Consider the following 12,442-nt stretch of genomic DNA (forward strand, 5'->3'; position numbering starts at 1 on the left):
ACCCTGCAAGTAGAAAGTTGTGAGCTCTGTTGTGTCATCGTGTTTGCTTTTGAAAAATTCAACGAAAGCTAGAAATCCAGGGAACGGCCTTGCAATAAACACTCAAAAGTGCTGCCCGATCACAGCCCCCGATACCACAATGCCTTTGAACTTCCCCTTGGTCCCACTGACTCCTTCTTATGATATCTTGCAGGGTGAAGACATACAATATTCAACACTAGCCTTCAAGGCCAACCACCCTCCTCAGCCAGAGCCAGGGCCATCCGGCCTTTGGAAAGCAACATAATATGCTCAGAAATCAAGAAGAAATGATCAGGGATAATTCTCCCCCGGTGCTCTCCTCAGTGCAAACATCTCCTATGACTCACCTCCTTTGCCTGGATTGTTTTGGGGAAGTGTGATGAAAAAATTGATTGCCTTGTCTAAAGAGAAGAATGTAGAATTCTCCCACATAGGCACACAGTTGCCTGGTGTAATAAAAAGTTTTAGCAGTGGGACCAAGTGGTTCAAGTGGTTTTTGCCCCCCTCGCCTCTTCTTCCAGCTCCACACACCCCCCCCAGTGCCGCATCTCCGACCTGCCACAAGGTCTGAGGGATAGTGGACCGGCCCGCAGCTAAACAAAATTGCTGAATCCTGACCTAGGATCATCGTGCATGAAGAGAGCATTGCACAAAGACAACAGTCTTGATCGGAGACAGTGGGATGTCAAGGGAAGGGACAGAAACCTGCTCATGACAGTCGATGATACAAGGTGGCCAAAAGCTTATTTGAGGGTGCAGGGCATATAAGTCTGCTATCCTAACCATGCCTACTCAGAAGCAAGTCCTACTGAATTCAGTGAGGCACACTCCCATGTAAAGTGGGTTTAGGAATGTGGTCCCAGTCATCTCCTTGATGGGGAGAGCCAGTGTGGTGTAGTGGTTAAGAGCGGTAGTCTCGTAATCTGGGGAACCGGGTTCGCTGGCTCCTCCACGTGCAGCTGCTGGATGACCTTGGGCTAGTCACACTTCTCTGAAATCTCTCCGCCCCACTCACCTCACAGAGTGTTTGTTGTGGGGGAGGAAGGGAAAGGAGGATGTTAGCCGCTTTGAGACTCCTTCGGGTAGTGATAAAGCGGGATATCAAATCCAAACTCCTTTTCTTCTTCTTCTTCTTCTTCTTCTTCTTCTCCTCCTCCTCCTCCTCCTCCTCCTCCTTGAGCTCTGCTGTGAGCTTACGTGCAAAGAAGGAACTGAGAACAAATCCCTCCCTCCATCTTTTGATCTCCAAGTGGGGCCAAGGGAAGGAAGTTTGCCTCTTCTTCGTCCCTTCTGCGTAGTGCCGCCTCCTTCCTTCCTTCCCCTTTCTGCCGCAGCCAGAAGCCGGGCCTCGGCTCTGGTCTCTGCCCCACAGCCTGTCACCTGGCTGGCTGGCTTCGGCACAGAGAGAGATGTGAGGTGTGGGCTCCTGGTGCCAAGTTCCCCACCCTACTCTGTGCCTGTCGGGGGCTCTTGCCCTGCACAGAAGCAGGAAACACAGAAGCACCAGAAAGAGGAGGAATCCAGGAGTCAGCTGAGGGGAGTATCCTCTGGATCAAAGTCTGAAATGATGCAGGAGAAGCCGCTGTGGTGTGCTAGGGCTTCGCTGGGGAAGAAGGGCTCATGGCAGGCCACACTCTTCCAAGGTGAGAAGGATAGGGACCCTAAATAGGAGGAAGGAGACACAAAGAGGGAGGGGAAATAGGTGCTGGGTTTCGATTCGTCCTTTGCCGGAGGGTGGCTAATCTTTGGTGGCTGACTGTACAGCTCCAGCCACCTATTTCCCAACATTTCACTGCAATGCGCTCTACGTGGGGCTACCTTTGAAGATGACCCGGAAACTACAACTAATCCAGAATGCGGCAGCTAGACTGGTGACTGGGACTGGCCGCCGGGACCACATAACACTGGTCCTGAGAGATCTGCATTGGCTCCCACTACATTTCTGAGCTCAATTCAAAGTGTTGGTGTTGACCTTTAAAGCCCTAAACGGCCTCGGTCCAGTATACCTGAAGGAGCGTCTCTACCCCCATCGTTCTGCCCAGACACTGAGGTCCAGCACCGAGGGCCTTCTGGCGGTTCCCTCCCTGCGAGAAGCAAAGCTACAGGGAACCAGGCAGAGGGCCTTCTCGGTAGTGGCGCCCGCCCTGTGGAACGCCCTCCCATCAGATGTCAAAGAGATAAACAACTACCTGACATTTAGAAGACATCTGAAGGCAGACCTGTTCAGGGAAGTTTTTAATGTGTGACATTTTGATGTATTTTTAATCCTTGTTGGAAGCCACCCAGAGCGGCTGGGGAAACCCAGCCAGATGGGCGGGGTACAAATAATAAATTATTATTATTATTATTATCTGCTATCTGATAGCACGGAAAGAGATTTCGATCTCTCTAAGGGTGATAGGCTACATTCACAACATACATTTAAGGCACTGTGATACCACTTTAAACCATCATGGCTTCTCCCAAAGGATTCTGGGAGGGTGGTTTGTTAAGGGTGCCGAGAGTGGTCAGGTGACTACTATTTCCCCTCTCAAAACTACAGTTCCCAGAGATGCCTGTGAAGAGGGATTGACTGTTTAAGCTACTCTGGGAAGTTCTTGAGGGCTGCAGTCCAGCAGTGAGCAGGACACACAATCACATTTTTTTTAAAAAAAAATTAATTTATATACCGTTCCTCATCTGAAGAGCACAGAATTGTTTACATATAACTTTGAAAAACCGTAACATAACCTTTAGAGGAGGCCCTTTTCTCAGTCCTGTCCCCTTCACAGCCAGTCTTGGTTGGGATGTAGGACAGGGCCTTCTCAGTGGCTGCTCCCAAATTTTGGAGCTCCTTTCCTAGAGAAGTTAGACCGGTTTCTTCCTTGTCCTTCCTTTCTTATTTCAACATGCTTTTAGGAACTGACTATTCTTAAGGAAAGGGCTGGTGCTGTGATGTTTTTATTGTTATTATCTCTATTTTTAATAGATCATAAATGTGTGTTTGTGTGTGTGTTTAATTCTCTTTTAATGATTTTTTCCCCCTATGTTTGTAGCTTTTGAGTCCCCGTCTGGGAAAAAGCTGGGCTATAAATAAATATTATAATAAATATAACAAAAACAACCACACACATGAACATAGGGAATTGTTTTATTATGTACTTGAATTGTGAATGTTGACATTTCAATATTTGTGCAATTTGTTTTTATAATCCACTTAGAAGCCTATTTTAGCATTAAGTGACATATAAATTAAGAAATTATAATGGAAAGAGATGGAAAGAAGATAAAGTCCCTGCCAGAGAAGAATGGCAGATCAAGTTGATGGATTGTGCCGAAATGGCTAAAATGACTGGAAGAATCAGAAATCAGGAAGACCAAAATTTTAATAGGGAATGCGGAAAATTTATAACTTGTCTTAAAGACCATTGTAAACAGTTAAAATCGTTAGTAGGATTGGAATATCACTTGTAGTTTACTGGTGAATCTTGGACACAATGGAGGGATAGAAGATTTGGATTATTATTTGATATGTTAATTGGATGCCTTTTATTGGAAAATTAATAAACGATCTAACAAAAAAAGAAAGATTTGGATTATCATAAAAGATACAGGAGGAAATGATTAACAATAGGACCCACAAAGGGGAGGAGAAAACTCCAGGAGATTCTTTGGAATCTTGTTTTTATGCTGCATGTCAGATGTGTGACTGTAAAATTTTAATCTGAAAAACCAAATAAATAAATTGTACAAAAGGAAAAGAAATTATAATATGAGGGCGTGTTTTTGCTCTTCTTTCCCCCGCTTCATGCTGCAGCCTCCATCCTGAGTTCCTGCTTCCTCTGGACTCAAGCCCAGGCCAAGACTGGAATACCTATCAAAGTTGAACCAGAAATACTGCAAGAAGGACAGAGTGTCACATTAACACCAGGAGATATTGATGTGACCACACTTCGTAGCTGCAAATGGTACCGAGGGTCAAGTGCTGACGGAAATCGAATCTTCACCTATTTCCTAGCTCCGGTGATTTCACAGAAAAACGGATCTGCCTTCACTGACAGGGAGACTGGGAGAAGAGACTGTTCCCTTCGTATCACAGATTTAACACCAAGTGACTCTGGAACCTATACACTGGAACCAGAAGGACCTCTGGAACACAGAATAGGGGCTATCAATATAACCGTCCCAGGTATGATGAGCTTGTTCTCCAGTCATTCTGACCTTTTATGCACCCAAATTTGCCTCCTCTGCTGAGCTTTGAGGGCCAAATGACTCTGGAACCTATACATTTAATGTTTTAATGTTGTATTTTAATCTTGTTTTTAAGTTGTATTCATTCAACTTGTTTTTATTATTGGTTGTTAGCCGCCCTGAGCCCAGCCTTGGTTGGGGAGGGCAGGGTATACCGTATCTTTCGCTCCATAGGGCGCACCGGACCATAGCACGCACCTAGTTTTTAGAGGGGCGAATAAAGGGGGGAAATTGTTTCCCTTCTCACCCTCAAAAAGCAAAGAAGCCAAGACAGCGAGCGGGATCCATCCCGCTGGATGTCTTGGCTTCCTCTTTAGCCACGCGCAACCTCTCCAGCCGGGAGAGGCTGCGCACGGCTTCGTTTTTAGACCCGCGGGGCTGGGGCGGGGGAAGCTCGAGCTTCCCATGACCCCAGCCCCCAGAACAGGCTGCTATCCGCAAGCCTTTGGAGCCCAGTGGGAACTCCCACCTGGCTCCGAAGGCTTGCAGATAGCTGCCTGAAGCCCGGGGAGCGCAGTGGGAGTTGGCGCTGCGCTCCCCGGGCTTCAGGCTGCTATCCGCAAGCCTTCGGAGCCCGGCGGGAACTCCCGCCGGGCTCAGAAGGCTTGCGGATAGCTGCCTGGAGAGGGAGAGGGGTCGGTGCGCACCGACCCCTCTCGCTCTCCAGGCTTCAGAGAAAGCCTGCATTTGCTCCATAGGATGCACACACCACACATTTCCCCTTCATTTTTGGAGGGGGAAAAGTGCGTCCTAAAGAGCGAAAAATACGGTAAATAAAAATTATTATTATTATTATTATTATTATTATTATTATTATTATACATTGAGAACAGAAGGGCCTCTGGGTTTTGAAACAGGAAGTCAAACCTAGAGGTCTCAGCCATGTTCCCCCCCCCCCATCTTTTAGGGGGTCCCGTTGGTGCCTTTAGAAGTTTCTTCCCTTTTATCCCTCCAAATGTGTCCTCTAAGCAGCTTCTGGCTAGGTCTCTGAGCATTTCTGCTGAGGGCTGAGTGAACTGCTAAGGAACGGCTAAGGGAGCTGGGCATGTTTAGCCTGGAGAAGAGGAGGTTAAGGGGTGATATGATACCCATGTTCAAATATATAAAAGGATGTCACATAGAGGAGGGAGAAAGGTTGTTTTCTGCTGCTCCAGAGAAGCGGACACGGAGCAATGGATCCAAACTACAAGAAAGAAGATTCCACCTAAACATTAGGAAGAACTTCCTGACAGTAAGAGCTGTTTGACAGTGGAATTTGCTGCCAAGGAGTGTGGTGGAGTCTCCTTCTTTGGAGGTCTTTAAGCAGAGGCTTGACAACCATATGTCAGGAGTGCTCTGATGGTGTTTCCTGCTTGGCAGGGGGTTGGACTCCATGGCCCTTGTGGTCTCTTCCAACTCTATGATTCTATGATTCTATGAACTTGTCCCCAGCACAACTGTCTCCAAGGAGAAGCCCTGTCATAACTGCTGGGTTCATTAACTGCAAGCAAATTGTGGAGAATTAGAAGAAGAATGTTTAGGTTCAGGTATTGAAGGCAGCTACTTTTAATAAGGGTTCCTGCTGCAATTCCCTAATTACTAGCACAACACGGTTGGTCTGGAAGCTCCCCTAGGTGGGGGGTAACTCCATAAAATGGGCCTTTTGATTGAGGGTAAGGTTTCTTCCCCCTTTATAAAACCCCTCTCACGTGGCAACCACAACCCTCAGTTTTTGCTTGACTCAAGCCCACGGCAAGACCCCAACTGAAATAGTTCAGTTGCGGCCTTCGTTATACACCTTTAGGCGCCAGGCAAAAACGTCCGTCTTCCTGCAGGCCTTTGGCTGATTGGCATCCGATGCCCTTTTAAAAGTGTGTAGGGGGGGAATTATTAGTTTGTTGTTCTTATTTTTATCATGTATTTTGTGGATTTTTTATATTGTTATTTTATGTTGTGAACTGTCCTGAGAGCTATGGATAAAGGGTGGTTAACAAATTTAATTCATTGATTAATAATAAAAATGGTGGAACCAGCAAAGCCAAAAGAAAGGAAGAGTTTCTGCTCAGATAGGTTATTCATTACTAGTCCTCAGGGTGTTGCAGGAATTTATGTATAGGTTTGGGGGAACGGTTGCCCCTCCAGCAGATATCATGCACATGCAGCCCGCTACCAAAATCAGCACAATCACTTTTGTGTCTTTTGTGATTTGTCCCCACAAAACACTTCATCACAGTTTCTTCCTACCTATTCAAAGAGAGCCAGTGTGGTGTAGTGGTTAAGAGCGATAGACTCGTAATCTGGTGAACCGAGTTCGCTTCCCCGCTCCTCCACATGCAGCTGCTGGGTGACCTTGGGCCAGTCACACTTCTCTGAAGTCTCTCAGCCCCACTCACCTCACAGAGTATTTGTTGTGGGGGAGGAAGGGAAAGGAGAATGTTAGCCGCTTTGAGACTTCTTCGGGTAGTGATAAAGCGGCATATAAAATCCAAACTCTTCTTCTCTTCTTCTTCTTTGCTGCACAATACCAAATGTAACAATTCACTGATGGATGTATCTATGTACTGGCTCACTGGGAAAACTTTAGAAATTCATATAGGCATGTGAGCTCAGCTACTCAGCAGCCCCTCTGCCTGAGTGATAATTCCTGGCATCCTGATACCTGAGTGCCAGACAGGTAGCCATTCCAGAAATAACAAACCCAGATGAAGACAAAAGGGTGTGATTATCTTGGCTGGAAACAGGGAAATGTAAATATCTCTTTTGTTACACTTGATGGGTGTTTGGTGGAGGGCAAGGGGAACCATGGGGCTGGGTCCAGGATGCTCAGATTACTGCCACCAGACCTCCCCTTTCATGATGTAACCATGATGTATTAGTGATGTAGTTTTGGGGGGTGTAACATGGGGATTAGCAGCTAATAAAAGTTTGGGTTCTCTTTTGTTTGGGGCTTCCATCTTGTTCCACCTTGTGGCAGGTGGGAGTCCTGTCACGACAGTCTTCAATAAAGACCAAGCCGACTGGCTGCTGTTTTGCTCTGGTATTCCTGGCTGGTGTCTTTGTTTTTTTTGTCCAAGGGAGCCCTCAGATTTCTCCATTAACAAGGGTCCGCAGATGGAGGGACACTCAGCCGCTGCCTATTACCACCCTTCACTTAAGGAACAGATCCATGGTAGCGCCTGCTCTGGGTGGGAAATTGCAGGGCCTGAGTTGCCTGGCTTTTTAAAAGATTCTTTCATTTCTGTGTTTTGCATCATGACTCTGTTATTCTTTCCTCCATTCACCTCAAAGGCCTTGATGTGTTTGAAAAGAGGCGGTCAGCCAGATGAATGTTGGTCCTTATTGCTGCCATTGCTGCGTTCCTCAAAACCTTCTTTCTGGTTCCAGATTCTGCTCTGCTGGAAGCAGGAGTCGTTTCTCGGATTGTCGTTGGGTCTCTGGTTGCGCTGACGTTGTTTGGAACACTGCTTTGTGTCTTGTTCTGTGAGTAAGACGTTGGAAGTGCGGAGCCTCAGATTCCTGGGTCCTGTTGCCAACTACTGGAGCCCAGGGGTATTGCTGGACAGGGCAGGGGCAGAGGGTCTGCAGAAACAAATGTGCATAAAATGTGTTTGTGCTAACTTAGACATAAATGCCACATTATTATTATTATTATTATTATTATTATTATTATTATTACCCCGCCCATCTGACTGAGTTTCCCCAACCACTCTGTGCGGCTCCCAACAGAAGACTAAAAACAGGATAAAACTTCAAACATTAGAAACTTCAGATGTCTTCTAAAAGTCAGATAGTTGTTTATTTCCTTGACATCTGAAGGGAGGGTGTTCCACAGGGCGGTTGCCACCACCAAGAAGGCTCTCTGCCTGGTTCCCTGTAACCTCACTTCTCATAGTGAGGGAACTGCCAGAAGGCCCTTGGCGCTGGATCTCAGTGTCCAGGCTGAACGATGGGGGTGGAGACGTTCCTTCAGATATACTGGGCCGAGGCCGTTTGGGGCTTGAAAGGTCAGCACCAACACTTTGAATTGTGCTCGGAAACGTCCTGGGAGCCAATGTGGGTCTTTAAGGACCAGTATAATATGGCCTCGGTGGCCACTCCCAGTCACCAATCTGGCTGCCACATTCTGGATTAGTTGGTAGTTTCCAAGTCACCTTCAAAGATAGCCCCACATAGAGCACATTGCAGTAACCCAAGTACGAGATACCGTACTTTTCCATGTATAAGACTATGTTATTTTATTTAATAATTATGTTCAAAATTGTACGACGTCGTATACATGGATACAATCAACTCCCCATTTTCTCAATTTGGAGTCCCCAAAAATAGGGGGCGTCTTATACATGGGGGCATATTATACACAGAAAAATACGGTAACTAGAGCATGCAAGCCATCCATGTCACACACCCCAAAAAAATTATTCAGTTAAGTCCCTCTTCCATTCATTTATTCCCCTTTTAATTTTCTGACAGATCCTGCTCCAAATCAGTTCTGCTTCTATCATCTCAATTCTTTACCCCAATATCATCCCTTATTATAAAGAAAAAAGCATAAAAGCAAAGGTCTGTGTAGGGTGAATGTTCAGGTTTGATTCCCACTTTTCTTCCTCCTTTAGGGGCCTGTCGTTTGAGATTTAAGAATTCTGCCCAGATTGTATCTGCACCTCCTTTACCTGATGATGTTCCCTTTTCTGGACAGGTGAGACCTCAGTATAGCGAGGGAAGCCGTTTGCACTGCCAAATCCTATTTCAAGTCAATTTTCAGCATGCAGACTATGTGCAGTCCATTTATGAATGTGAGAGGATTGCAAGGGCCCTGCCCCAAGGAATATACAATCAGTAAGGCAGGAAAAGGATTAGCAGTTGACAACTCAGCAAAGAGGGTGGGGTTGGGACAAGAAAAATCGGCTTTCTAAAAGGGGAGCTGCCCTCCTCTGGGGCATTAAAAAATGTTTTGCAAGCCTGCATCTCCCCAGAGTTCACCTAAGCCTGTTGATACCTACCTTCATTTCTCAACGGATCCATTTTGGTTCAATTTCTTTTGCCACACAGCACTCAACCAGAGCCAGGGTCTTTTCAACACTGGCTGCAGCCTGGTGGAACGCTCTGTCTCATGAGACCAGGGCCATGCAGGATCTGATTTCTTTCTGCAGGGCCTGTAAGACAGAGTTGTTCCACCTGGCCTTTGGCTTGGAATCGACTTGATTCCCTTCCCCTCTTTTCTTTTTCCTTTCTCCTTCTGTGATGGAACTCCTATTTGGGGACTTCCTTAGCTTTTTCTGGCCCGTGTAGGACCAGTCTGGATACAGTGGTGCCTCGCAAGACGAAATTAGTTCGTTCCGCGAGTCTTTTCGTCTTGCGATGTTTCTCGTCTTGCGAAGCATGGTCCGTCGCAACTGCGCCTCTTCAAGCGGCTTTAAGAAAAAAGCGAACAAACTCGCAAGACGTTTTCGTCTTGCGAAGCAAGCCCATAGGGAAATTCGTCTTGCGAAGCAGCTCAAAAACCGCAAAACCCTTTCGTCTAGCGAGTTTTTCGTCTTGCGAGGCATTCGTCTTGCGGGGCACCATTGTAGTTGGCCTTGGTGAAGATTTGATGTTTTCATCCCCAAAAAGTTTTTGATTTGAGTTTCTACTGAAATGAGGCTGCATTTTCATGTTGTATTTTAATCTTGTTTTTAAGTTGTATTTTAATCAATAGTTTTATACCTGGTGTTAGCTGCCTGCCGGGTCTTGGCTGGGGAGGGCAGGGTATAAATTATTATTATTATTATTAAGTTTGCTATTAGAACTAGCCATATTCAGAATTCAGCACTAACACACTGTCTGGGCTCAACAGTTCATCAGTCCCCGCTACTGGTGCTGTTGCTTAATAACCAATAACTGTTCTTTAGCATCATTACTATTACTGTTGTTTATATTAAATCCAGGTCAAGTCTGACAGCTCCTCTGATCCCAACCGCATGTACCAGGTAGGTGAAGGTCCTTCACATTTATCCTTCTCTCAGAAAAGACATGTGATCCCATGTGATCTCCTCTCCCAAAGGGACAGAGCCACTGGAAGGAAAGGCCCTACCAGCCTTCTTAAGTCCTCAGATGACTTTGGTCTCTGGCTGAAACAACATCCACTTTAACTCAGCAACATAGTTGACTGGGAGCTGTCCATGGTCCTGATTTACCTGGCCTGACCAAGCCCCTGAGCCCTAGCAGAATCAGAGGCAGAAACTTTCAGACATGTACACAAACACCTCCTCCACATATGCTGACCTTGTAAAGGAACATCTTAACATCCAAGGTGTTGGGGGATTTGTTCTGAATATGGATTCAGGTTTCCTCCTCCCTGCTTTCCATACTGATGCCTTCCTCTTCCTCTTCCTTTCTTGGTTAAAAGTTGTTTGTCTTAAGAACTTAGAAGAGTTCTTAAGACAACTTGCAAAACTGACGGGAAGAGTTAGAGGAGTACTGAACCAGAAAATATTTGGAGAATAGAGAATATTTAAGGATTATATAAGATCATATTGTACCAATCACACCATATTAGCAGAACTTGAGTGATACTTGTAAACACAACAAATACCGTTTGTGGAGTAGACGGGAACAATATTAAAGAATATAAAACTGTGCAAAAAAACCGACAGTATAAACAGTACAATGAGAATGATTGGAAGACTCATTTTGTCAGAAGTCTTTTTTATTTAAGTGTTTAATTATGTATTAATTAGGAGGATTAAGTGTTTTTTATGTACGTAAATTTGCTTTTTCTTTTCTTTTTTCTGTATTTTCTTTTCTTTTTTCTTAATTGTTTTTTCTTTAATTTTCTTTTTGTAGTATGAGATTGTAAATTCTTTGTATAAGTGGGTAATTTAAATTAATAAAGATTTTTTAGATATATTAAAAAGAACTTAGAAGAGTCTTAAAATAAATAATTAAAGTACAGTATTAGTTTAAAAGATTCCCTCTTCCTGCTCAATTGTCAAAGACTCGGGACAATTTTATGGTAGGTAAGTCTATTAATGGCTATTAATATGGCTGGCTGTGTGGAACCTCCACGGTTAGAACCATAGGCTCACGGAACGGTAAAGTTGGAAGGGACCCAAACGGTCATCTAGTCCAACCCCCTGCAATACTAGAGATGGCCATTCAACCTCAGTGGCCAACTTCCCAGGATACCCAGGTTAAAAAAGAAGAAAAGAAAGTTTTGCTCTCGGTGCTTCTGTCTCATGCAACTCCATTTCATCCTCAGGCCCTCCAACAGAGAGACCAGCCAATGTACAACCAGCCGAAGTGGTAATGCATGAACCCACCAATGTCCATTTTACTTCTGAATTGGAGCTTCAATGGAAGGGCACACCCTGGAAGTCCAAAGTACAGCCCCCTGGTTCTCTGGCTAAAGGGATCTTGTGGAAGGGCAAAGGAAGAAATGCCTGAGACCTTGGAGATCCAGTTGGAATAAAAGTTCTGAGCTAGCTCTGAATCTGCATGGAATAGCTTCCGATGCCCTACTCTGGGAAGCTCTCCCCGTAATGGCCATTAAATTCATGAAAATGTTACTTGTGTGGCCAGTGACTGAGTCTGCAAATATAGCTCATGGCATCCTTTGCCAACCAGGTGCCTGGCAGATGTTTTTGATTACAACCCCCATCAGATCCAGCCAACCTCTGGGGAGCACCTGTTTCTGGATTAAAGAAACAGAAAACCATATTCCATTTTTTGCTATGGACGGAGCTGGTCCAAAAGAATTGGTTGCCCGAGGCAACAAGAGTAGTTAAGCATTTCTTTTTGGCAAAGTTGTTGAGCTTGCAAAAGTTCTTCCTTCTTGGCAGCAATAAGTAATTAGCAGTTTGTTATACTTTCAAATCAGCTGTCCGAGGCTGCTATCTCACTCTGCCCAATGCCCTGGCTAATGGGCCAACTGCCTCCTTTCTTGGTGGTGTAAGAACATGCCCCAGGGTCAAGGTAAAGGACCCCTGGATGGTTTGTCCAGTCAAAGGCAACTATGGGGTTGTGGCACTCATCTCGCTTCAGGCCAAGGGAGCCAGTGTTTGTCCACAGACAGCTTTGTGGGTCATGTGGCCAGCATGAATAAACCGCTTCTGGCACAACGGAACACCATGATGGAAACCTGAGCAGCGCACGGAAACTCTGTTTACCTTCCCGCCGCAGTGGTACATATTTATCTACTCGTGTGTGCTTTTGAACATGGTATATCCAGTTGGTT

At 45.4% G+C, this 12,442-nt stretch overlaps 1 protein-coding gene across 1 annotated transcript; it reads left to right on the plus strand.

The window, feature by feature from the left end:
- The first annotated feature begins 1,262 nt into the window (after window positions 1-1,262).
- LOC308484396 (uncharacterized protein) lies at window positions 1,263-11,698 on the plus strand. The gene is made up of 6 exons (XM_081019321.1): window positions 1,263-1,664; window positions 3,818-4,189; window positions 7,615-7,710; window positions 8,844-8,926; window positions 10,155-10,196; window positions 11,468-11,698. The coding sequence occupies exons 1-6, from the start codon at window positions 1,586-1,588 to the stop codon at window positions 11,513-11,515; spliced, it is 720 nt and encodes a 239-aa protein (XP_080875447.1). The 5' UTR covers window positions 1,263-1,585; the 3' UTR covers window positions 11,516-11,698.
- The last annotated feature ends 744 nt before the right edge of the window (window positions 11,699-12,442 follow it).

The sequence above is a fragment of the Podarcis pityusensis genome (assembly GCF_964106645.2).
Source record: "Podarcis pityusensis genome assembly, chromosome: 8".
In the NCBI taxonomy this organism is placed as follows: domain Eukaryota; kingdom Metazoa; phylum Chordata; class Lepidosauria; order Squamata; family Lacertidae; genus Podarcis; species Podarcis pityusensis.

What these genes read in the sequence shown, in the direction of transcription:
- LOC308484396 (XM_081019321.1), top strand. Translation starts at nt 1,586, where the DNA reads ATGATGCAGGAGAAGCCGCTGTGGTGTGCTAGGGCTTCGCTGGGGAAG. An exon ending in ACTGCTTTGTGTCTTGTTCT is followed by an intron (nt 7,711 to 8,843) that starts GTGAGTAAGACG and finishes TTCCTCCTTTAG; the next exon opens with GGGCCTGTCGTTTGAGATTT. An exon ending in ATCCCAACCGCATGTACCAG is followed by an intron (nt 10,197 to 11,467) that starts GTAGGTGAAGGT and finishes TTTCATCCTCAG; the next exon opens with GCCCTCCAACAGAGAGACCA.